The sequence below is a fragment of the Ovis canadensis genome, chromosome 10 (assembly GCF_042477335.2).
Source record: "Ovis canadensis isolate MfBH-ARS-UI-01 breed Bighorn chromosome 10, ARS-UI_OviCan_v2, whole genome shotgun sequence".
NCBI lineage: Eukaryota > Metazoa > Chordata > Mammalia > Artiodactyla > Bovidae > Ovis > Ovis canadensis.
The window spans coordinates 100,150,561-100,175,732 of record NC_091254.1 but is presented as its reverse complement, the minus strand read 5'-3'; the positions used below and the strand labels follow the sequence as shown (position 1 = coordinate 100,175,732).

The 25,172-nt window shown below is 61.2% G+C and overlaps 1 protein-coding gene and 1 long non-coding RNA gene across 2 annotated transcripts; one reads left to right on the top strand and one right to left on the bottom strand.

Annotated features, from left to right (window-relative positions):
* Positions 1-694: 694 nt before the first annotated feature.
* TMEM255B (transmembrane protein 255B) lies at positions 695-24,650 on the bottom strand. The gene is made up of 9 exons (XM_069602100.1): positions 24,484-24,650; positions 17,227-17,366; positions 14,798-14,860; positions 8,604-8,693; positions 8,153-8,233; positions 7,000-7,085; positions 6,414-6,573; positions 4,810-4,953; positions 695-2,056 (listed from the first exon to the last, which is right to left on the bottom strand). Exons 1-9 carry the CDS (start codon positions 24,536-24,538, stop codon positions 1,910-1,912), a joined length of 966 nt encoding a protein of 321 aa, XP_069458201.1. The 5' UTR covers positions 24,539-24,650; the 3' UTR covers positions 695-1,909.
* LOC138446744 (uncharacterized) lies at positions 1,960-2,901 on the top strand. The gene is made up of 2 exons (XR_011259546.1): positions 1,960-2,601; positions 2,763-2,901. It is a non-coding gene; the product is annotated as an uncharacterized lncRNA (long non-coding RNA).
* Positions 24,651-25,172: the final 522 nt, after the last annotated feature.

The following is a 25,172-nucleotide window of genomic DNA, read 5'->3' as shown; positions in this document are numbered from 1 at the left end:
CAGGTTTCTTTGGTGGAAAATGACCTGCCCAAGTCTCAGGGCTGGGCCAGACTCATCCTGCAAGAGCCCGCCCTGGGCACGGGGGCACCCGCCCTGGGGCTCAGGGCGTACACTCAGCCTCTCCAGGCCCCAAACGCCTGCCATCGTGACATGACGCCCCCAGAAGGGACAGCTTTGCAGAGAGGCTAAGTCCTCAGCCAGCCAGCCAGCCAAGTGAAGGACATTTCAAAGCCTCCACACTGCTTCTCAGCGGCCACAGGGTCCATCGCAGCCGATGGAATTACTCTGCCTAAACTTCGCTGGGTTTGTTTTTTAACAATATGCCCTAAGCGAGTCAAAGAATTAACAGGATTGGTCACAATGACTTTGAGCTAAAATTCCAAATTGATGAGGTTGCTGGGTTTGCAACCTTTGGAGCTGAAATTCCAGGACAGTCTGGGGTGGGGCCGCGTCCTGCCCGCAGAGGCCACAAGGCCAGCGCTGGGCTGGGCCCACCCGCAACACGGGGCTCGCAAGCCCACATCTGACAAAACACCGGCGTGTTCGCTCGACCGCGGTTTGCACACACTGCCCTTTTTGTTGCTGCTACAGACTGAAGGTTTGCGGCCACCCTGAGCTGGGGGAGCCTGCTGGCACACTTTCCCAGCAGCGTTTGCTGACTTCGTGTCTCCGTGTCCCATTTCAGTAATTCCTGTGATGTCTCAAACTCTTTATTATCATAGTTGTATAGTGACTGCTGATCAGTGGACTTTGATGTTACTATTGTGGTTGTTTAGGTATTTTTCAGCAAGAAAATGTTTTCAATGAAGCGATGTACCTCTTTCCGGTAGACAACACTGCTGACGGCGGACGGGGGGGAGAGGGCCAGGGAGTCCGTGCCCCTCCCCCCCCGCCCTGCCCACTCACCCCGGGGCCACTGCACGGGTCCCTCCTGCGGTAGGGACGCATCCACAGCTCGGAAGAGGGAGCCGCAAGGACCGTCCTGAACGTGGGGCTGGACCGGGTCTGCTGGACGGAACTGCGTCCCCGCCGGTAGGGGGCGCCGGAGACCGCGTCTTGCTGACCCGGCCACCTCCCCTCCCCCCGCCCCGCCCCCGCTCCTCCCCACCCCCTTTCCTGGGGCTGTAAGCGGGGACTCGGGCCTGTAGCAGCTCGAGGCCTGCAGCAGCTCGAGGCCTGCGCTCACCTGCTTCCCAGGCGTGTCTGGCCGCGGGCACAGCTGCTCCCAGGCGGCCCCTGCAGGGGTTTCTCAGCAGAGAGCCGGCATCTCAGGGGCGCCTGCGCTGCAGCTGGGGGCCCACGTGGGGTCTCCCCGCCGAGAGGCAGACCCGGCCCTGCTGGACACCCCGGGGGCTGACAGTCAGACAGACGCAGCCCCAGGAGCTCGCCGCCCCCCAACCCCAGGACACCACTGGAGCAGAGCCCACGCGGACCCCCGGCCTGCCCAGGCCGTGGACGGAGCTTATACTCAAGCCGGGAGGACTTCCCTTGGGCAGATGCGCACCAGGAGGGCCGCGCTGAGGGTGGCCGCCCTGCCCTCCCTGGGAACAGCACGTCTGCTGGGAAGCGGCCCTCACCGCGCACAGCCACACTCCCTTCGGTATGGTGCATGACGACGACGGGTGAGGAGCGCGGAAGAGAAAGATAACTGCTCTGTAAGCGGCGAGGCCCCGCCCCTCCAGCGGGAATTTTAGCTCAGCTGGGGGTGTGGTCTCACGGGGGGGGGGGGGCGGGGGCGGGCGGAGTGGCCTCACCACTGGGGTCCTACGCATGGTCCTGGCCTCTCCTGCACAGATGAGCCGGGGGGTCTGCAGGAGGGTCTGCAGGAGGGTCTCCAGGAGGCGGCCACCGTGGGGAGGGGGCTGCTTTGAACAGACCAAACTACTGCTTCCCATCTACGCCCTCTGCATCACGGTGTGTAGGGAGGGGGCTTCTCCCCAGCGAGGAGGTGGGTGGGGACGCTGATGGGGTGCCGGCAGCTGGAGCTGGACTGAGGCTGCGAGTCCTCGGGCAGAGGGAGGTCGGAGCCGGGTGAGGCCGCGAAGCCACCGGGCAGCTGCAATCAAACAGAAAAGCGTCCTCAGCCCGCGGGAGCCCCTCAGAGCCCACCTGGGCTCAGCCCCCAGGCCCAGGCCCGTAGGCGGTGACTGCTTCCTGATGAGGCTGAGTTCCCAGGGGCCACAGAAGGCCCTGATTCAGCCCCGGGGGGCCCCCACTGCGCCTGCGGGACACTGGTCTCAACACCCAGAAGGGTGGCCGTCGACCACCTGCCACTGGACGCTCGGACACGTGAACCCTGCCCCAGGGAAAGGCTGCCCAGCTCGTTTGGGGCCCCGGGCTCACTCAAGCTCCGTATGTTAAGGGAAACCAGGAACACCAACGTTCTCCATAGTGTGTGATGGCTAATTTTATGCACCAACTTGGCTAGACTGCGGGCAGTGCCCAGGCGCCACACTGCCGTCTAGATGTCATCCTCAGGGTGCTCTGTAGCTGTGATGAGCATGTGGACCAGCAGATTACACTCTCTGTTGCAGTTGGGCCTCATCCGATCAGTCGAAGAGGAATGCCTGAGGTCCCAAGCAGGGGGAATCCCGCCTCGAGGTGCCTTCAGTCACAAACCCATTCTTCCCGGGGCTCCAGCCTGCGGCCTGCCCTACAGATTTCAGGCTCTCTTCCTCTAGCTCTCGTTTCTCTCCCTGTGAGTCTGTCCGTGTGCCGCCTCCATCTATAAATACATCTTTCTGTGTGTCTCCTCTGTGCAGACACGCCACTGGCTCTGCGTCTCAGGACCACCCACACTAACACACCTAGATGCCAAGCGATCCTGCAAAGAGAATGTTGGGGCACGGCACAGCTTTTAAACAAATAAAACTTCCAGTTTTTTTTCCACCAGCCAACAAACCTCTTAAATTTCTCTCTTTTTTCTTAACTTCTAAGGGTTAGAAATGCCTGATTAAAACCAACATTAAGTAAGTAAAGAAAGCAACCCCTTCTGTGACGGGACAAAGTGAGCGCATGCAGGCTCTGGCCTGCAGTGGGGCTGCGTGGGTCCTTGCACTCCACCCATCAGGAGCCCAGGGCCAGGGGGCACCCGCCTGCCTGCCCCTCCTCCTGGAGACCCTCTAAGGGGGCTCTAGGATCCAAGGGCCCTGGGCCCCTGCCCACCTCTGTTGCTTTCTCTCTCTCAAATTCACACTTCTTTCTGACCTCGGATGACAGAGGAAATCTCTAGAGAACATCCTCTCAGGTCTGTGGGGACCCCCGCTCCCACTGCGCACGTGTGTGCTCTGTTCTTCATTGGAAACGAGCCGCTGAGAGAAGCAGGGAGTAAACCACACCAACCGCAGAGGAAGCCAGTGGGAACCGCAGAGGAAACCAGTGGGGACCGCAGAGGAAGCCAGTGGGGACCGCAGAGGAAACCAGTGGGGACCGCAGAGGAAACCAGTGGGGACCGCAGAGGAAGCCAGTGGGGACCGCAGAGGAAGCCAGTGGGGACCGCAGAGGAAGCCAGTGGGGACCGCAGAGGAAGCCAGTGGGGACCGCAGAGGAAGCCAGTGGGGACCGCAGAGAAAACCAGTGGGGACCGCAGAGGAAACCGCCAGGAAACAAGAAACTACCAGGAACCAGGGAGGAAGCCACCACAGCGCAGAGGCAAACCAGGCTCTGCTCACACAGGTGACGCCGTCAGGAGGGCAGACAAAGAGTCCTTTAGTAAAGGATGCGAGACCCTTACTTACTGGATGTAAGGCCCTTAGTGACAGCGTGCAAGGCCCTTCATTACAGGATGTGAGTTGATTGTCAGTGGGTCCTTATTCCTGCATTTCCTGATCAGGCAGCCCAGGGAGTCAGGAAGGTGAGTTCCCTTTTGTGAGTTTTCTTTTGACTAACTGCTCAGAACAGCTCCCAGCAGCGGCTCGCTCCCTCTGTCAGGCAGGAGTGTTCTCCACTGCCAGCGACTGCACGGACACTTGCAGAGTGCCTTTCCTCCTGCGCTGGGGGCAGAGCTGGGGGCAGCCATCTGTCCTCCTCCTCCTGACGAGGCACACACGGCATCTCCCTGGGGTCTGATTACTGTTGTGCATGGAACTGTGCCCCACACGTGCTGCTGGTGAAAGCTATCAGGCCCTCGTCGTCATCGGTACAGGCCAGAGGATGTGCCAAGACCACCCCCTCGAAACGGAGGCCCTCTGCCCCTCAAGGCCACAGGACAACAGTCGAGGGCACTTGGGCCGTCACGCTGGGGGTGCGCTGGTGGCTGGTGGGTGGTCCAGCGATGCTGCTCTATGAGCAAGGCTTCACCCCACACGCCTCCTCCCACAGCACCCCAAGGCCTCCAGAGGTGTGTGAGAGTGAAGCCTGCGTGGTAGCCGCTGTTGAGGGTGAGGAAAGGCTGGAGGCTGGAAACCCACAGGCGCCACCTGGGGACTCTGGCATGTCACGGGGGCCAGGCAGCTGGCCCACCCGGTCAGTCTGGCCAGGAAACTGCAGCCAACTTCCAGGGGACCCGGATGGGGATTAGGAAAGCTGAGGCCCTGAAGCGTCAGCTGGCTGGGTCTCCAGGGCCACAAGGAGCAAAGGACACCCAAAACGCATCCCCGGGGCTGTCGAACGTCCTGCGAGGGGCCTGGGGACGCCCCCCATGTCATCCCGCCCCCTTGCTGGTCTACACCAGCTGCACCTCCCCCACCTAACCAGGAGGGGGAGCCACAGACCCCTGCACACCTTCAGCCCAAGCCCCCCCACCCCGGGTCCCACCTGGGGCGGCTGCTCGTGGGGTGAGACCCGCCCCAGCCAGGGCGCTCGGCCTACCTGGAGAGGCAGTGGGTAGGACGAGCAGGTCGGGACGGCTGGGGGCCCGGGGCGGACGCCTGAGCAGGCTAGGATCTGCTGGGCAGGGTCATAGAGGACCCGAGGCGCTGTGGACGCGCCGTAGGCCAGCTGGGCCAGCGGGACCTGCCGCAGAGGATGGAGATGTGTCGGCCGAGCCTGGCTCTGGAGAGCCCCGTCCAGCGGTCATGCAGGAGACAGCCATCATCCTGTGGAGTCCCCAGGTGACAGTCCACGGCCTCCCGTGGGCCTCCCTCTGATGGAATCAAAGCTCACCTGGGACCTGCCTCCAGGGTCCTGGCAGCAGAGACCTTCAGGTGGCGAGTGAAGTGTCTCCATTTAACGAGATTCTTCAATCATAAGGTGCACCACACTTACAAGAGCACCCACTCACAGGTGTAAATTCTAAGGAGCCACTTTGCCTGCTTCTCCCAACACCCCGGAGCTCTAGGTCTGCGAGAGGAAGCTGTCCAGCACACAGCTCACACACAGGCGCCTCCTGTGTGACCAGCGGCCTTTCGGGGGGGGGGGGGGGTGGTTTGCCATATTCCCCAGGGAAGCTGCAGAGGTTCTGTCACAAACTCAGTGGGCACAGGACCCCTTCTGGGAAGCCCATCGGGCTGACCACGGTCCCTGGGGACAGACCAGCTGCCTCCACCAGGCTCGCAGGGCCCGGAACCAGACACTGAGCACCTATCGAGGCTAACCTCCCTGTCCTGGGAGATTTTGCCAGGGGAACACTCTGACCTGCAGGAGAAGCCCCCTTAGAAGGCCCCACAGACCCTGGCCAGCCCAGGGGCAAGAGGACTGGCTGGTTGCCGAGCCTTGTGACCAAGCAGAAGCTGGGCCTGGGGTCTGCAGGGTCCAGGGTGGGAGCCAGGGAGAAGGGAGGTTACGGGAGCACCGGGGTCTCCCATGGTCTCCCAGGACTCGCCTGGGGTCAGGAAACCTTCCAGAAACATGTCACAGCTCTTGAGAGGCTCCAGGCTAAGCTGAGAGATGCGGGCAATGGCCAGTCTCCGGGTCAGTGGTAACAAGCCGCCTATCGGCTGTTTGAGCTGGGGAGGCGCTGGGGTCTGTGCCACGGGGGCCCATTTGGAGGTGCGTCCACACTGCCTTTTCTCTAAAGCTGGGTGATGGGAGCGTGGCTGCTGGTGCAGGCGGTCGTGGGCGCTCCCGGGTACTGGGGGCCTCACGTGCGGCACCTCCGAGGATGGGGGCGGTTGTGGGAGGTGCCCTGTGGGCTCCGCTTGAAAACATGGCCTGGAAAAGCCAGTCCTCAAGGGAGGAGGCCAGCCATGGGGAGAGCCGCCCAGACACTCAGGCAGGCTCTTGGGGACGCACACGGAGTCACCTGTGCCTGGGGAAGTGTAGGCCCAAGCCCCGGACCCATGGGGCGGAGGCGCTGGAATTCCGCAGGCCTCAGGCCAGGGAGACATGGCAAGGCCATCGGGGACCAGGCTCCACGTCCCGCTCTGTCCCTGAGCGGGCTCAGGCCGCTCACGCCTCAAGGACACTCCCACCTCAGGGAGGACAGGCTGAAGGGCCGAGGCTGCGGCCAGCCCGGCAGGGGCAGGCGCACTCACCGCATCCCTGAAGGCCCCCAGGATGGCAGCAGTGACGACCCCCAGCAGCAGCCCCAGGACGTTGAGCACGGCCGAGGCCCAGAGCAGCCAGTAGAGATGGAGCGCGTCCCGGCAGGCGCCGACGCCCACGAACTCGTGATAAACGGTGGGGCTCCGGGCACTGCATGGCGAGGGGCACACATCACCTGGAGCCGCAGAGGCGCTGCCCGGGCGGGCAGGCGGGGCGGGGCGGGGCGGGGCCCTCCGCAGGGAGACGCAGCAGGCAACGGACCCCGAGGCCGTTTTCACCCGGGAATGCCCCAGGCCTCTGAGCAGAGCAGGACATACTGCCCCACTGGGCCCGCACGGGCCCAAAACTCCAGGGTCCTAGGCTTCAGGGGGCGATCTCCACAGAGCTGAGATTTGCCTCTAGGGGCTGGACCAATCCCTGGAACAACCCTTCCAGCCTCGGGCGGGGGGTAGGGCATGCGGCTTTGAAACACCCCCGAGTCCTGCACCTGCCGCCAGCCCCTCCCCAGAGAACCGCACCAACACGCCTGCCCAGGCCTCGGGCCCGTGCCCCCTGCCCTGCCCTGCAGCCTCTCACCCCTGGCAGTCATAGAGGTCGCAGCAGTAGCAAGTGTTACTCTTCACCTTCAGCAGACACCCACCGCTCGGGGAGTGACAGGTCACCTGCAAGCAGAGAGGCAGCGAGGTGCCCACACCTGCCCAGCCCCGCCCTCACCCGCACCCAGCACTGTGCCCCCAGCCGGGCAGCTGCACCTCCCGAGTGCATGCTTCCTGGCCCGCCTGGTCTTCTGCCAGGTCAGGTGCAGAGGCTGGTGGGTGACGCAGCCTCCCTGCAGGGGGAGGTAACGGACCAAGCTGACCAGCGCCCGCTGCTGGATGAGGTCAGGGAGAGGGCCTCAGCCCCGTGCCTCCAGGGAGGCACCTCTCCTGGTGGGAGACCCTTCCGGACCTCCCAGCAGCTCGGTGTGACCAAGCCAGTCCCCACATCGTAGAGGCCTCCCCTCCTTCCTTGGCGCTTTGCGACCAATGTCACGAGCCAGCCACCCCTATGTGGGCGGTAAGTGGGGCAGAGACCACCCAGCTGTGGAGGGAGGCTGGGGATGCTAGGGAGGACTTGAGGGGAAGAACGTGCTTAAGTGAGGACAGGGACTCGGGCAATGGCCCCCATTGACCAGAACGAGGCCCCAAAGCTCCCTCCAGGAGTGCAGGCCAGGCCCTCAGAGAAGGGGTGTCCCACGTGGGCGGGCAGCAGCGGGCAGTGTCCCCAGAAGCCACGAGGCCTCACCCACGCCCCTGCTCCCCACCACCCACCCTGCGCCCCTCCTTCCTGACCTCTGCACACAGCGTCAGAGGCTGTGTTTAACCAACCTGACCAGTCTTCACAGACTAGACAATGAGATGAGAGATGGCAGGACAGTGGGGGCCACGTGGCCACCACAGCCCCGTCGCTCCCAGAACAGACGTGAAAGCTCTGCGTCCTCAGCCTGGGACGGCCGGCGAGCTGGGGCCCACGTGAGCATGAATTAGTCAATAAAAGGCTCATCTCAAAAGCCACACAGACTGGACAAGTGGACGCGGGGCTACTGTGAGTCCAGGGTGAAGGTGACGGCGGACGCCCCGCTCCTCGCTGGATACGTGGTAAGGCGCAGCAGAGACACTGGGGCCAGGACAGGGCCGTGGCCCCAGGACACAGGCCGTGGGTCAGAGAGAGAATGAGCTCCGGCCCTTACCTCCACCTGGTGGACGTCGTGTAGGTAGCCAGCTCCGCTGGAGTGGAACTGGCACCTGCCTGCCATGAGGGGCCTGGGCTCCTGCAGGGAAGTGGGAAGGGTGGCCTCAGCGCAGATCGGCAGCCACCCGCGGTGAGCTCAGACCTGTCACCACAGGCTCCAAGCCCGAAGGGGCAAGGCCGTGGCCAGCGAGAGCCCCTGGGGGACGGGCAGGAACACTGCGGCTCACCCCGGAGCTGCGGAGAAGGTGGGGAACTCGGGTCTAACAGTGACTGGCTACGGTGGGGCAACAAGAGGAAAGGAAGGGTGCAGCCCAGCAACTGGACAACACGAGGGCATGCAGACAGCGAGGGTCACCGAGCTGGGTCCCCAAGAGGAAACTGGGCTTTTGATGCTCTCTTAAACGCACACAGCACCTGAGACCTGAACCAGGACTGGGGGGAGGACTCACAATGTGCCGAGCGGCGAACACGCCGTCCACGACGGCGCAGCAGAAGGCCGCCACCACGCCAAAGCTGATGAACACGATGGCCGCCACCAGCTGGAAGCAGAGATGGGAGCAGCTCGGGCGTGGCAGAACCTTCCAGCGCCCACCCCGCTCAGGTCCTGAGTCCCTCCAGAGCCCTGTGGCACCTCCCTGGGGTCCTCGCCTGGAACCCCACGGCAACTCTGCAGGGTCCTCACCCGGAACCCCACGGCAACTCTACAGGCTCCTCACCTGGAACCCCACGGCACCTCCCCTGGGTCCTCGCCTGGAACCCCACGGCACCTCCCCTGGGTCCTCGCCTGGAGCCCCACGGCACCTCCCCTGGGTCCTCGCCTGGAGCCCCACGGCACCTCCCCTGGGTCCTCGCCTGGAGCCCCACGGCACCTCCCCTGGGTCCTCGCCTGGAGCCCCACGGCACCTCCCCTGGGTCCTCGCCTGGAACCCCACGGCACCTCCCCTGGGTCCTCGCCTGGAACCCCACGGCACCTCCCCTGGGTCCTCGCCTGGAGCCCCACGGCACCTCCCCTGGGTCCTTGCCTGGAACCCCACGGCACCTCCCCTGGGTCCTTGCCTGGAGCCGCACGGCACCTCCCCTGGGTCCTCGCCTGGAACCCCACGGCACCTCCCCTGGGTCCTCGCCTGGAACCCCACGGCACCTCCCCTGGGTCCTCGCCTGGAACCCCACGGCACCTCCCCTGGGTCCTCGCCTGGAGCCCCACGGCACCTCCCCTGGGTCCTCACCTGGAACCCCACGGGGCTCTCGCCCAGAACCCTGCAGCAGCTCCGCGGGGCCCTCACCTCCCACCATGGCTGCTGGAGACCCACCACGCTGGCCGGGGTGCCCTACCTCAGCAAGGCCTACCCGGCCACTTGCTTGTTTCACGGGGCACAGGGGTGCAGGTACACTGGAGCTGTCGCCCCACCGCACAGCCTCGTGGATGAGCCAGGGCCCCCCAGAGGCCGGCCGTTCCTGGCTGTAGCAAACTCTGCTCCCAAGACCCTAATCGCGCTCCACAGAAAAGCCTGGGCTCAGACGCGAGCGTTTCTGCAGGACGGGGGCCACAGGTGCCAAGGGACACAGCGGGCATCTCTGCATGCCAGAACCCAGGGAACAAGTGGGCCCTCCCCCTCACAGCCTGACGCGCGCCCCTGATGTCCCCAAGGACGCTGCCCGCTTCCGCCACGCGCCTCCTCCAACCTGACAGCGGACAAGCCTCACTGTCGCTCCCCACGTTTCTGTCATTCGCAAGGCTGAGAACCTGTCTTCATGTCTCAGATCGGCCACCTCTTTAACATTTTTTTCGATATTTCTTGTGAAATGATTTCAGGTTTATAAAAACAAATAGCAACAGTGGAAAATTCCTGTGTGCCCTCCTGTTAGAGTCGCTGGTGTCAGCCCTGCACCAGGACCCCTCCCAGAGCCGCGCAATCCGCAACACGAGGGCAAGGTCTCCATCCTGGGAAGTGTGTAAAGTGACCGGAACTTTCACCCAAACTTCTGTAAAACAAGCTGCCAAGTAGAGTACGACACTCATTCACAGGGCAGCTCATCTTCAGCTTCGAGAACGTGGCCAGAGGCGGCCCGCTCAGCCCTGGGGCTGTCCCAGGGGGCAGGGGGCCCACAGGGCTGTCCCAGGGGGCAGGGGGCCGGGCGCCTTCCTCATGGCCCTTCCTCGCTGTGCAGGTACTGGGTCTGCCCAACACCTGGCCAGCAAGCCTGCTCCAGTGGACAGGCACACAGCCTCCTGGGGGGCGCTGCCACCCCTTGCCTCCCCCCAGGGCCCTGCAGCGTCCCCAAGCAGCGGAGCTGTCCCTGGAGGTGGCTCTGCTGGGCCAGCGGGTCTGCGTGCAGCCATCCCTGGGCCCTCTTGGGAGTGGGTGTCTGCTCAGCCCATGTGCCCGAGCTGAGTGCCAGCCCCAGGCCAGGGGCCCTGCCGGTCTCGCCAAGAGTGGGTGGGTGAGCAGAGCCATCATCAGGCCCGCTGCCCCGGTGAGGCCTTCGGGTACCACCTGACGACCTCACAGACCCGCGCTCCTCGTCCTGACTGACAGCTAGCTCCGACCTGCAGTCTCAGCCGAAAGACCTTCACACCACACCTCCACCAGCTGCCTCCAGGCTTCACAGAAAGCACACGAGTTCCAAAGTACCCTGGCACGCAGGGCTGCCTGCCTGCCCCAGATGTGTAAACATGGTCTGACTCAGTTTGCACAAGTCCCCACGACCTGAACGTCCTCATCAACCTTCAGGAAACGTTAGAAGTCAGTGCTAGCAGGATCACAAGTCTGATAAACAGCTCGGGGACGACTGCACGCATGGAATTGCCCGAGAACCCAGGGTCCAGGCGCCGGTGCTGGGAAAGACCCTGGAAGTCCTCTCCTCCAAGCCCTTGGCTGGAAACAGGAAACCTGTCAGGACAAGCGTTAGGAGAGCGTCCTCTTAGCCGAGACCTGCGTGTCCTGGGCTCCGTCCCAGCGCCTCGTCCTTCCCAGGCCTCGTGGCCCCCTCCAGCTGCTGGTGGTTTAGCATTAGCAGAAGGGCCGCTCACTCCCCAGCAGGTGCCTCTCCTGTGTGAGGGCGGCCAGACCCCACAGCTGTTGCAGAGGGTGTGTCTGTTGCCCTGGCAACCACAGGACGCTCTGGGTTATGTTGTGAACGCACCTCCCTGTCCCGGGCGGCTGGGGGGGGGGGTCTCTTCTCCTAGGAGAGGGACAGCTGTTACTCAGTAGCTAGAAGGTCATCTTCGAATCTCTGCTGGGCCCACCATCTACATTTCAACAAGGGCAGGTGATTTTAAAATGCAAATACCAAGCAGATAAGGTTGTGATATGAAGAGGGCTGCCCAGAGCTGGGTGGAGACGGGGTGCTTCGCCCCAACAACAGGGTCCAGGTGAGAGGGGACGCAGCCCAGCCAGGACCCGGGAGAGCGAGGGCTGTGAATGCGCGCACTGGAAAGGAGAATGACCACAGGCCTCAGGCAAAAGCTGGAGCGTGGGCCCGTCCCATGCTGTACACAAAATCCGCTCTCAGTGCTAGAGAGTCTGCCTGCAAGGCAGGAGATGTGAGTGACGCAGGTTTGACCCCTGGATGGGGAAGACCCCCTGGAGGAGGGTAGGGCAACCCACTCCAGTATTCTTACCTGGAGAATGCTATAGACAGAGGAGCCTTGTGGGCTACAGTCCATGGGGTCACACAGAGTCAGACACGCCTGAAGCAACTACGCAGACATGCTCAGACCAGACTTAAACGTAAGTGATAAAACTCCTAGACCTTGGGTAATCTTAATGACCTTGGAATTGGCACGAGATTCTTAGAAATGCCACCAAAACATAAGCAACAAAAGAAAAAGAAGGTTAAATGGACTTCATTAATACTGAAACAGGACTGGAAAAGGTCATTTTTCATTCCAATCCCAAAGAAAGGCAATGCCAAAGAATGCTCAAACTACTGCACAATTGCACTCATCTCACACGCTAGTAAAGTCATGCTCAAAATTCTCCAAGCCAGGCTTCAGCAGTACGTGAACCGTGAACTTCCAGATGTTCAAGCTGGATTTAGAAAAGGCAGAGGAACCAGAGATCAAATTGCCAACATCCTCTGGATCATCGAAAAAGCAAGAGAGTTCCAGAAAAACATCTACTTCTGCTTTATTGACTATGCCAAAGCCTTTGACTGTGTGGATCACAATAAACTGTGGAAAATTCTGAAAGTGATGGGAATACCAGACCACCTGGCCTGCCTCTTGAGAAACCTATATGCAAGTCAGGAAACAACAGTTAGAACTGGACATGGAACAACAGACTGGTTCCAAATAGGAAAAGGAGTACGTCAAGGCTATATATTGTCACCCTGCTTATTTAACTTCTATGCAGAGAACATCATGATAAATGCTGGACTGGAAGAAGCACAAGACTGCCGGGAAAAATATCAATAACCTCAGATATGCAGATGACACCACCCTTATGGCAGAAAGTGAAGAGGAGCTAAAAAGCCTCTTGATGAAAGTGAAAGAGGAGAGTGAAAAAGTTGGCTTAAAGCTCAACATTCAGAAAACGAAGATCATGGCATCTGGTCCCATCACTTCATGGGAAATAGATGGGGACACAGTGGAAACAGTGTCAGACTTTATTTTTGGGGGGCTCCAAAATCACTGCAGAAGGTGACTGCAGCCATGAAATTAAAAGACGCTTACTCCTAGGAAGAAAAGTTATGACCAACCTAGACAGCATATTAAAAAGCAGAGACATTACTTTGCCAACAATGGCCCGTGTAGTCAAGGCTATGGTTTTTCCTGTGGTCATGGATGGATGTGAGAGTTGGACTGTGAAGAAAGCTGAGTGCCAAAGAATTGATGCTTTTGAACTGTGGTGTTGGAGAAGACTCTTGAGAGTCCCTTGGACTGCAAGGAGATCCAACCAGTCCATCCTAAAGGAGATCAGCCCTGGATGTTCATTGGAAGGACTGATGCTAAAGCTGAAACTCCAATACTTTGGCCACCTCATGCAAAGAATTGACTCATTGGAAAAGACCTTGATATTGGGAGGGATTGGGGGCAGGAGGAGAAGGGTTTCGACAAAGGATGAGATGGCTGGATGGCATCACCGAGTCGATGGACTTGAGTTTGAGTGAACTCTGAGAGTTGGTGATGGACAGGGGGGCCTGGCATGCTGCGATTCATGTGGTTGCAAAGAGTTGGACACGACTGAGCGACTGAACTGGAACTGGAATACTGAAAACTTTTATGCCTCAAAGGACACCATCAAGAAGGTGAGAAGATACCCCACAGGATGGGTGGAGCCCCCGAAGGTCATCTACCAGATAAGGGACTTGTGTCTGGAAAGGACTTGAATAAACATTTCCCAAAAAATGATGTACAAAAACCAATCAGAACATGAAAAGCAGCTCAACATCACTCATCAAGGAAAGGCAAGTCCACGACGGACCCCCGGCACACCCACCAGAGCGGCCGGCATAGAGACGACAGCACACGCCCTGCTCCGCCCTGACCCTCTGAGGAGCTGCCAGACTGCTTCCCAGAGAGGCGTCACCTTCCCCGCACCTTCACCCACTGCGGACGCCCAGGGCAGCCCCTGCCGCACTGGCGACGCCGCAGGAAGACGGAAGCGCGTGCAGAGGCGGAAACAGCAGCACCGTCTGATGGGAGACGCGGCAGAAACGGCACAGCCCTCCTGAGCCTCACAGAGCCCTGCCGCACTGAGCCGGCAAGATTAACTAGCGCTCTCACAGCCGCTTCCCAAAGGGGCACATCAGCAACACAGATTCCAAACGGAAAGCCAATAAAAATCAGGTTTCTAGCACCGATCAAGGCTGGCGTACACAGCCCACAGACAGACAGCTGTGGACGTGTCCTCTGCAAAGCCCTCTGAACCACAGTCCTCCTGGCTCTGCGCTGACCCTCTCTCCCCAGTCTGGGAGAGCCTACACGCTGTCATACCCCAGAGGCAGGAGAACACTCAAGCGCTCCTGACTCAAGGACAAGAGCTCATACGTGCATGGTTTTGCCTCAATTTTAAACATAGTGACTTAAACTAATGACCAACCCTACGCTCTTCTTCCTGTGCCCAAGCTTAGCTGCTAAGACACCACATGAAGCTGTGGGACATAACTCGCAGTCCCAGGGCTGGGGCTCCCTTAGATGAGGATGCGAACAGCAGCCACTCAGGCCCGAGTCTCTGTTCACAGTGCAAAGCTAGGGGCTGACTCTGGGGTGCTGGGCTGGGGCGAGGCTTTCCCAGGGACACTTACAGCCAGAGCTGTGAGGGGGACATGCCCGCCCACACCCCACCCAGCCCAGCCCCCACACTCCCACCCACAACCCACCCAGCCCAGCCCCCACACTCCCCACCCCTGTAGCCCCACACACTCCCTCCAACATTCCCCCAACACTCCCCACCCCACACCCCCCCCCACGCCCCCCTTACACTCATCCCAACAGTCCCCCCCACCCACTGCCCACGCGCCACCCCACACTCCCCACCCCCACACCCCCAAGCGCCCCCCACGCCCCCCACGTGCCTCACTGCCCACGCGCCCCCCACACTCCCCACTCCACACCCCCAAGCGCCCCCCATGCCCCCTGCGCCCCCCGCGCCCCCCGCGCGCCCCCCGCGCCCACACCTGAAATAGCACACATTCTCACCATTTGTTTTCTGTTCTCCACCAGGTTGATGCCAATAATTCCTAAGAAAGCTCCAAAGCCCAGCTGCCGGCAAAGGAAAACAAGGGGGAGAGCGCTCAGGTCACAGGCCTGACAGCCTAACATGGACAGGGAGCAGGGGCCGCCCACCTCAGGACACCGTCAGAGAGCAGGCTGGCCACCCCGCCCCGGCTGCAACCGCGAGTGGTGGGGACGGGCGTGGGCCTCTCCGTCAGAGCCGGGATCACAGTGAAGCTGCTGGGCTCTTGTCTCTCTTCTCAACCGTGTTCTCAACCGTGTTCTCATCTTATGTTCAAATACCTGAACTCCTTCAGTGACAAACTTTATTTTCTTGGGCTCCAAAATCATTGCAGACAGTGATGGCAGGCATGAAATTAAAACACACTTCCTCTTTGGAAGAAAAGCTATCAGCCACCTAGACAGCGAATTAAAAAGCAGAGACATCACTTTGCCAACAAAGGTCCATCTGTGGTTTTCCCAGTGGTCACGTATGGATGTGAGAGTTGGACCATAAAGAACGCTGAGCGCCGAAGAATTGATGCTTCTGAACTGTGGTGTTGGAGAAGACTCTTGAGAGTCCCTTGGGCTGCAAGGAGATCCAACCAGTCCATCCTAAAGGAGATCAGTCCTGGGTGTTCATTGGAAGGACTGATGCTGACGCTGAAACTTTGGCCACCTCATGCGAAGAGTTGACTCATTGGAAAAGACCCTGATGTTGGGAGCGATTGGGGGCAGGAGGAGAAGGGGACGACAGAGAAAGAGATGGTTGGAGGGCATCACTGACTCAGTGGACATCAGTTTGAGCAAACTCTGAGAGACAGTGAAAGACAGGGATGCCTGACGTGCTGCAGTCCACGGGGTCATAAAGAGGCGGACACGCCTGAGCTGAACGTATCACTGAGCTGAACACTGAATGATGTGAACAACACATCAGCTGAACTGATTCTGGGAAAAGAGCATCACGGGCCCCCATGCCAACATGGAGAACATCTTCACGGGGACCCGCCCTCTGTGCCAGGGGGTCAGAGAGAGGCCCGTCCCAGGGTTTCTCCTGGGCCATTGGAGGAGGACGGCTGACCCGCTGGGGAGGATCAGGAAGCCGGAACCAAGGCTGTTCCAGACAGACAGGCCGACACCCGTCACTCAGCTGAGCAGACGGACAGGTAACTCCCGGGACCGTCCGCTTGGCCCCCGGCCTTGGCTCTTCGCCCGGGACGGGTGACGCAGGTGCAGCGGGGAAACCCCTGGGCTGTGCACGTCTTGGCGCCCAGGGGTGCAGGCAGCCTCATGCCACCATGCCCACCCCGGGGAGAACGTCTCAGTTTCTGAGGAGTGGAGTTCCGGCAACGCCGGGGGTGCTGCTCAGCGCAGGGGGAGACAAGCCCCTCGCAGACACACAGGCCGGCCTGAGCCCCGGCTCTGGAGCCCGCTGGACGGTGCCCGTGGCTCTGCCCACCCGCTGGCTTCCGAGTGACCGTGAGGAGCTGGCAGGGGTGGCCAGCAGGGCTGGGGCATCTCTAAGGCCATGGCACCAAATTCAATGCGTGAACGTCAGACCTGCCTGTGTCCGTGAATGTCTTCTCTGTGAGGACATCCACGAGACAGACGTGAACGCACAGATGCAGTTTTCGGCAGTAATTTAAAAATTCTCAAGGAGTAAGGAAAGACGAGCATTTTCTTCCAAATATTGCAGTCCCGCTCCACCATCCGAGAGAGCAAAATCCCCTCCAAGGTAAATGAATTGAAATATGTCTGTTGCTGCCTTAAGTTCCATGTTTTCGGATTTGAAAAAAAAATCCTTTCCAAAATGCTGAGGTGTTTGCACCCTCTCGCCCAATTTCTGCTTGAGACACACCCTTCACTACAGGGTTGGAGCCGTGTGTCCCCAGAAGTGACTTTCATCCTCATCTGCCTTGAGCAAAGCTCATCTGTCGTGTCCACGTTTGCTTTCAAGGCATCCAGCTGAAGCCAGTTGTGCCCTGGTTGTTGCCCAGGAGGCAGGTTCTCTGCAGAGCGAGGCTCTGAACACACCCGGGACGTTCTGAAGGTGACCTCAAGGTGAGATCCCGAGCCACCGAAGCTTGGAAAAGGCCGATCTGATGCTCTGCAGGTCGCCTGGAGGGCACATCCTCACAGCCGCCAGCCCCACCCACACCCCGCCCCGTCCAGGACACATGCCAATGTCCGAGGGGGCTGGCTCCCTCTGGGGACCCTGGGGAGGGCCTGTCACACCCCTTGCCTCCGGCTTCTTTCCCTCCCCACTTCTCAGGACCCTACACCCCACGGGGCCATCTGACGATGCAGGCAACCACCTAAACTTCCACCTCTGCAGGGCTGGGGTGGTGCATGTCAGCACCACACGGAACTCTATCTGGGCCCCCAGACCCACCCCCCAGGGACCCGACACTCACGATGATGCCGGGATAGTAGCCGCCCACGGTCACGTTCTCAGTCCTCGTGGTCGCGGCCAGGCCGACGGTCAGGATGGAGGCGGACACCACCAGCAGAGCCCCCACAAACCACAGGGCCGTCTTCTTTCTTCTCACAAAGCCTGCCGGGGGAGGACACAGGAGCCGGGGGGTAAGGTGCTGGGCTCGGGGAGGGTCCCGGCACCGCGCAGGCGTCCCAGCAGCCGCGGCTCCTGCCAGCAGCCCTCTGCTCACGGGCAGGGCCTGGGACGCGCTCCCCGGGGACCGCGGGTGTCTGCCTCCACCCTCCCCGCCCCAGTTCTGAGAGCGGGACGGCTCGCCGGCCCCTCCTGCGCCCAGCCTGAGGTCTCGCCCGCTTCCTCGCTGTCACCTGGTGAACGGCACAGACCCCACTGGTCCTCCTGCACAGCCACCCTCCCCCGGGCCTCCGTCAGACCACCTGCAGTGAGAAGGGGAGCCCGGCCACCCTCCCTCGAGGCCCCCGCTGCACCCAGAGTGTCTCAAGCCACGGCCACCATCCACGCGTTCTGTGTCCACTTCCCTGATGCTGTCCCCCAGACAATGGGCCCCCGAGGGCGGGGGGCTCTGCTTTGCTCCCTGACACCCCCCTCTTGCCTAGGATGGCGCCTGCACACAGCGAGTTCTCAGTAAACACCGGGCTGGCCGAGCCCTCCCCAGGTCCCAAGTCCCCCAGCCCTCCACCCCGGCCCCAGCCCACAGCAACAGCCAGGCAGCCGCTCGAGCAGGGGCCTGGTGCTCCCCAGGCCTGGACCCCAGCCCAGCTCCAAGGCTGGTGGGAAGACCTGTGCACCCCGCCTGGACCAGGCCATGCAGGCTGGGCACAGCGAGGGTGCCCGCCCCTCTGGGCCGCCCATGAATCCACGCTGCTCTGTGAGGGCACCGTGGTCCCGGGCTCCGCCCCGAGCCAGTCTCTCTCGCTGGCCCACCTCTAGGTCTCGGCTCAGCGCCAAACTCGCAAGACATCGAATGGGAGGCGCAGAAAGTATAAAAGTGTGCGGAGCTCGCCACCGCCCACCTGCACACCTGCCTCCCTCTCCCCTCGTCAGCGGGGCCCATTGCTGGGCGTGGAAACGGGCCAGCTGAGAGGTGGCACTTCCCAGCCCCTGCTGCTGGGTGATTACATCCTCAGCAAACAGCCTCCATCTCAACAAGGGTGTCAGCTGGAACCTACGGGAAATCTCTTAAAGGAACCATTGCCTCGGCCTTTCCCCCTCCATCCTTCCCACAGCGTGGAGTGTGAGCACAGAGACAGAGCCCCGCAGCCGTTTTGCTCTGTGAGGAAACCTCGGCAAGGGACGTCGCACCCAGAGAGAGGCAGGGCAGACAGACAGGCCTGGCTCACCCACCTCCAGACTCTGCTTAGGCAACAGAATCACATCTCCAGCCTGCAAGGCACTGCTGTGGATGCCCTGGCATCTGCAGTCACAGAGCTCTAGAGAGCAAGCAAGGAGCCCTGCCATCACTGGCACCTCCCTCCCCCAAGCCTGGACTTCCCGGTGTCGTGTGGAACCACCTTCCCCACACGCGTCTCAGGGAAGGCAAGAAGTCTTGTTTCCAATAACCACAATTGTAATACTAGTCATTATCACCGTAATCGAATCTCAGTTACCCCCGTCCCTGCGTGGCCATCAACAAGCACACAACAGAGGGAAAGACAGCCACGCACAGGGCCGAGGAGAGACCCACACGGAACCCAGTTTGTTGCAGAGTTAGCTGTCTTGATCCCTGTGACTCCAGAACAAAATGGGATGAAAGAAAAGCATGGTGCTTCTTCCCACACCAACCTTTCCAAAATTGATGTGGGTTTGTACGTGTGTTCGCTGGGGAAGCAGCTGTGCCCTCGACCACAACCACCATCTCAGATCTGGACCATCCCACGGACAGAGGGGCCTAGCGGGCTACAGTCCCTGGGCTCACACAGAGGTGGACATGAGCGGCATACATATATACCACCTCAGACGACCCCGGTCCCCGCCAGCAGCACTCACCCGCCTCTGCCGCTCTGGACTGTGCACCTGAAGATTTACATGCTGTCTGCAGTCCCATCAGCAAAGCCGAACAGCAGGCCAAGGCCATGCCACCCAAAATCAGATTGTCACGTACTCAGATATAAATTACCCAAAACCTGAGTCAACGTGCTGACTCAGAATCGCTTGGTCAGCCTGGGAACACTGCTCTACCCACTGGCCTGGCTGGGGCGAAGCTCTCTGGAAGGTCACCTCATCCCAGAGGCCCTCCACCCTTCACTGCTATTTTCTGATAAGTCTTTATTGCAAATATGTAAGACCTGTTGAGGGGGAACCAGTGAGAGGAGAGCCCGCAGGCTGCACAGCCCAGGTGTGAGCGGATGATTCACACCTTTGGGACCCAGCGGGCCCGGGGGTCCCCACGGAGGGCTTTTCCCTCATTCGCTGCTATTCCTGAATCTTCCTGGTAGAGTCACAAGCACGCGGAAGCAATCACTTAGTTTTCCTTGCACATTTAAAGCCTGAAACCAAGGATTCAGGTACAAGCTGGGTTCCCGGAGACCGAAAGGTCAGCGGTTGCGACTGATCCGGGGTGTCTTGTGAGGGGAAGAGACCATGGAAAGGCAAGACCACTCCGACAATGCGTGAGCGAGGGAAAGAAAGCCGCCGCCCCACAGGCGCCATCCTGTCCTGGGCGATCGACTTTAGCATGGCAGGTACACTGAAAGAAAGGACGCAAAAGCTGGAAACACATCTTCTACGGTTTGGAAAATTAACGAAGCTGTTACCTTGGACATTGACGCAGCTATCACACTAGCAACACAGGCCGTCCAGCAGCCGGAGGGGCCCTCTAGCCTCTGCCCTGCCCACCTGGCCCGGGGCTCCCCTCTCCTACCCACCGGCCACTCTGCCCAGCCCCAAGCCCCACGGGGGAGCCCACGGCTGCGCTGTGTCCTGGGCAATGCTTGCCCTCGACCCCTCTTCCCGAGGGCCCAGACCAATCTCAGTTGTAAAGCATGTTTTTAGAGCAGGAAGATGCCAGAAATGAAATTTTATGGGACTAAGTGTTTGACGAAATTATCAGAAGCCCTCCTCCTCAGAGGGCTTTCCTATTTTTACTGTTTTAATGCATTATACGTTCATTATGCTCAAAATAACTACCTGACACCTCAGTGCCTGCTTCACACCACCAGTCCGACTGTCGGACCTGGTCTCTTAGCTCGTGAGCCCATCTGGCTGACCCCCTCGCCTCCCTGCGACGACACTCTGGTTCCAAAGGCTCTCAGCTCCGCTTTGATTGGCCCCTTTAGGAAACTGCATGAGTGGGGACTGGAGGGCAGCCACCAGGTGAATGGTTTTTCTGGGGCCTCGTCAAGTCTGTTAGTGATGTCCTGACAGGCTTTGTCAAAGGCGTCTCCTTCGGGACCATGTGAAGCTTCCTGGAACCATCTTCAATCTAACTGCACCGTTTCACCACATTTTCCCAAGTCTGACTCTCCCTGTGAAACCACCACATGCTAAACAGCACAGGGTGGAGCAGCCCTTTTGCTGGGATTGTGTCGTAGCTTCTGAGGGAACGTGAGGTCTGGGAAGACAGCAGAGGGGGAAGGGATGGTGCTGAGCGGCCTTGTTTCAGTGACACGGGCACAAGAGAGGCACCACGGCAGGGTCCCAGCCTGCACGCGGCGCCACACACGTGGGGCTTCACGTGAACGTCAGACAGCAGGAAACGAGCTCAAGAAAGGAAGGGGGGCCGTGCTCCTGACCACCGTCACACATGCGCACTTTTAGGGCAGGCTTTGGAGAGGAGGGGGGTCTGTGCTGGAGGAAAACACCAGACTCCCTGACTTGTTCCTTCAACCTTGCTGTCCCGTCAGCAGGAGTCTCCCGTGTGCACTGCTATAACTGAAGCACCGTAAGGCTGTGCCCTGTCAGCTAAAATCTCAACTGTTAGGCTTAGAGCTGTGCTGGCGATTTCCATGAACTGTTGCAGGGCTGCCAGACACGCTGAGTGATTGCACGTGCCCCCACCCCTCCGACCCTGCAGAAGGAAGACGCTGAGAGCAGGAGCCATGGGGCTCTTGCCTGACACGGGGTTCCCACACCTGAACCCCCTCATGCTGACAGGGTGAACGATCTGCAAGTGGGGCGAGCCGCAGGGCCCTGCTCGCCTGCCCTTCACCGCTACAGGGAGCGGTGCGCGCGCGCAAACGAGCATTCTAGACGTGATTTGATGCGCGTGATAGCTAGAGGGTCACGTTGGTGCTAACAGTAAGACGGCTCAGCCCAGTACTTCTCCCCTCTCAGCCTCCCCCCAGCCTCCCCCCAGCCTCCTCCCAGCCTCCCCCCAGCCTCCTCCCAGCCTCCTCCCAGCCACCCCTCCCAGCCTCCCCCCAGCCTCCCCTCCAAGCCTCTCTTCCCAGTCTCCCCTCCCAGCCTCTCCTCCCAGCCTCCCCCCAGCCTCCCCTCCCAACCTCCTCCCAGCCTCCTCCCAGCCTCCCCTCCCAACCTCCTCCCAGCCTCCTCCCAGCCACCCCTCCCAGCCTCCCCCCAGCCTCCCCTCCAAGCCTCTCTTCCCAGTCTCCCCTCCCAGCCTCCCCCCAGCCTCCCCTCCCAACCTCCTCCCAGTCTCCTCCCAGCCTCCCCCCAGCCTCCCCCCAGCCTCCTCCTAGCCTCCTCCCAGCCTCCCCCCAGCCTCCTCCCAGCCTCCCCTCCAAGCCTCTCTTCCCAGTCTCCCCTCCCAGCCTCCCCCCCAGCCTCCCCTCCCAACCTCCTCCCAGCCACCCCTCCCAGCCTCCCCCCAGCCTCCCCTCCAAGCCTCTCTTCCCAGTCTCCCCTCCCAGCCTCCCCCCAGCCTCCCCTCCCAACCTCCTCCCAGTCTCCTCCCAGCCTCCCCCCAGCCTCCCCCCAGCCTCCTCCCAGCCTCCCCTCCAAGCCTCTCTTCCCAGTCTCCCCTCCCAGCCTCCTCCCAGCCTCCCCTCCCAGCCTCCCCTCCAAGCCTCTCCTCCTAGCCTCTCCTCCAAGCCTCTCCTCCTAGCCTCCCCTCCCAACCTCCTCCCAGTCTCCTCCCAGCCTCCCCCCAGCCTCCCCCCAGCCTCCTCCTAGCCTCCTCCCAGCCTCCCCCCAGCCTCCTCCCAGCCTCCCCTCCAAGCCTCTCTTCCCAGTCTCCCCTCCCAGCCTCCCCCCCAGCCTCCCCTCCCAACCTCCTCCCAGCCACCCCTCCCAGCCTCCCCCCAGCCTCCCCTCCAAGCCTCTCTTCCCAGTCTCCCCTCCCAGCCTCCCCCCAGCCTCCCCTCCCAACCTCCTCCCAGTCTCCTCCCAGCCTCCCCCCAGCCTCCCCCCAGCCTCCTCCCAGCCTCCCCTCCAAGCCTCTCTTCCCAGTCTCCCCTCCCAGCCTCCTCCCAGCCTCCCCTCCCAGCCTCCCCTCCAAGCCTCTCCTCCTAGCCTCTCCTCCAAGCCTCTCCTCCTAGCCTCTCCTCCCAGCCTCTTCTTCCAGCCTCCCCTCCCAGCCTCCTCCCAGCCTCTCCTCCCAGCCTCCTCCCAGCCTCCCCTCCCAGCCTCCCCTCCCAGCCTCCTTCCAGCCACCCCTCTCAGCCTCCTCCCAGCCTCTCCTCCCAGCCTCCCCCCAGCCTCCCCTCCAAGCCTCTCTTCCCAGTCTCCCCTCCCAGCCTCCTCCCAGCCTCCCCTCCCAGTCTCCCCCCAGCCTCCCCTCCCAGCCTCTCCTCCCAGCCTCCCCCCAGCCTCCCCTCCCAACCTCCTCCCAGCCACCCCTCCCAGCCTCCCCTCCAAGCCTCTCCTCCTAGCCTCTCCTCCCAGCCTCTTCTTCCAGCCTCCCGTTCCAGCCTCTCCTCCCAGCCTCTCCTCCCAGCCTCCCCTCCCAGCCTCTCCTCCCAGCCTCCTCCCAGCCTCCCCTCCCAGCCTCTCCTTCCAGCCTCCCCTCCCAGCCTCCTTCCAGCCACCCCTCTCAGCCTCCTCCCAGCCTCTCCTCCCAGCCTCCCCTCCCAGCCTCTCCTTTCAGCCTCCCCTCGGAGCCTCCTTCCAACCTCCCCTCCCAGCCTCCCCTCCCAGCCTCAGTGGCTCAGCGACCAGGCGCAAGGATAGAGTGGAGCCAGTCACTGTCCCGCCCTCTGCACCTTCCCTGAGTGGAGCTGGAAGGGTGCCTCACAAAGGTGGGGGGTGCGCAGACACCTAGCCACCCCCTCCCGGCGGGCAGGGCCCAGGCCGCCCAGAAAGAAGGAGCTTGTTTAATCAGCTACTCTTAACAGCAGCCGTGGGGACAAAGCAACTGTTCCAGGGAAATGGACCAGGACACAGCGACATGCCCTCAGCCAACAATTTCCCTTTTATTCCACTTTTACACAAAACACACCCCCAAGGGTGTGAACGCAGAAACGTACGGCAGAAAACACCCATAATCCCATCCCAGCCACGCTAATATTTAGTATTTTTAAGTAAAAAACGAACTCTTAGCATTTTTTAAAGTTCCTCCTCAGAAGAAAAATCTAAAATGCTATTTTTAAATCAAGTCATTCTAATATAATAATGGCAATAACCATAAATAGTTAATGACTATAATAACAACTATCTGTTATAATCAGTAACTGTTTGCATTTGGTTTTAGAGAGTATTGGTCACAGAACTGTTTCTTTTAGAAAGACTCCTGATTCCTCGGTTATCATTTAAAAATCAAGTGACATCACTAATATGGTTTTTAAAAAGACTTTCCAGGGCTGGGAGTTTAAACCTGCATTTCCTACTGGATGGTCCGTGAAGCCCTTCAGGACCCAGGCATCTCTGCGCCCGTCCCAGAGCATCTTCTCTTTGGAAGTCTCCCCGCCTCCCCGTCGAGAAAACAGCCCCCTCCTGGCGGCCTCTGGCAGAGAATACAGGCGCCGGCCTCCTGTGTCCCAGCCCGGCTTGGCTGCATCAGGCTGGGAGGGAAATCCTTGAAATTATGGAATCGTCTGGAGAGGGCGCGGGGAGCCCAGCCGCCCCAGGGAAGCCCAAGGAGAAAGAAGCTACCCGGCCCCAGGAATGACCTTTTCCTAGAAAACGCTGGAGACTGAAGCTGGGTGGAAGAATGAACGCAGAGTCCGGCTTGTGCGGGTCGCGGTTGACTGTCTGCAGTAGAAGACGGTGGAGCAGAGACGGCAGAGGCCTGCGCAGTCGGGACCCTCAGGAAAGAGCTGGGAGGGGGCCCGTGGGAGCTCGGGCACCGGAGAAACGGAGCCCGGCTCACCTGCGCGCTCACCTGTCGTGTCCAGCAGGGCCAGGGGCCCGGGCACCGGCGGCGGGAGCGGGTGCATCCCGGGCTGCTCTCCCGCTGCCGCGACAGCGACCGTGGGGCGCGGGGCCGCGAGGACCAGCCGCGAGCGCGGGCCCTTAGGTCCGCTCCGAGCGGCCGCCGCGCCCCGCCCGCGCCCCGCCCCGTCCCTCACCTTCGCCCCGCCCCTCTCCCGCCCCTGCTCTCGCCCCGCCCCGCCCCGCCCCGCCCCGCCCCTCTCCCACCCCTGCCCTCGCCCCGCCCCTCACCTTCGCCCCGCCCCGCCCCTATCCCACCCCTGCCCTCGCCCCGCCCCTCACCTTCGCCCCGCCCCGCCCCTATCCCACCCCTGCCTTCGCCCCGCCCCGCCCTCGCCCCGCCTCCACACCCCCCCCCACCCCCGGCCTGGTCATGGGCAGACCCTTAGAGGTGGGACGGTAGGTAACGCTGAGAATCTGCGGGAAGGGAGCTCCTTGGCGTGGCCACAGTGACACCGCTGTTTGGAAAGGAAGGTGGGTCCCTGTCCACTCTGCTGCGCTGCGCTCAGTCGCTGAGTCACGCCCAACCCTTCTGAGACCCCATGGACTGCAGCCCGCCAGGCTCCTCTGTCCATGGGAGTCTCCAGGCAACAAAACTGGAGGGGGCTGCCATTTCCTCCTCCAGGGGTCTTCCTGACC

What these genes read in the sequence shown, in the direction of transcription:
- TMEM255B (XM_069602100.1), bottom strand. Translation starts at nt 24,538, where the DNA reads ATGCACCCGCTCCCGCCGCCGGTGCCCGGGCCCCTGGCCCTGCTGGAC. An exon ending in TGTTCGCCGCTCGGCACATT is followed by an intron (nt 8,234 to 8,603) that starts GTGAGTCCTCCC and finishes ACTTCCCTGCAG; the next exon opens with GAGCCCAGGCCCCTCATGGC. An exon ending in ACGACGTCCACCAGGTGGAG is followed by an intron (nt 7,086 to 8,152) that starts GTAAGGGCCGGA and finishes CTCTGCTTGCAG; the next exon opens with GTGACCTGTCACTCCCCGAG.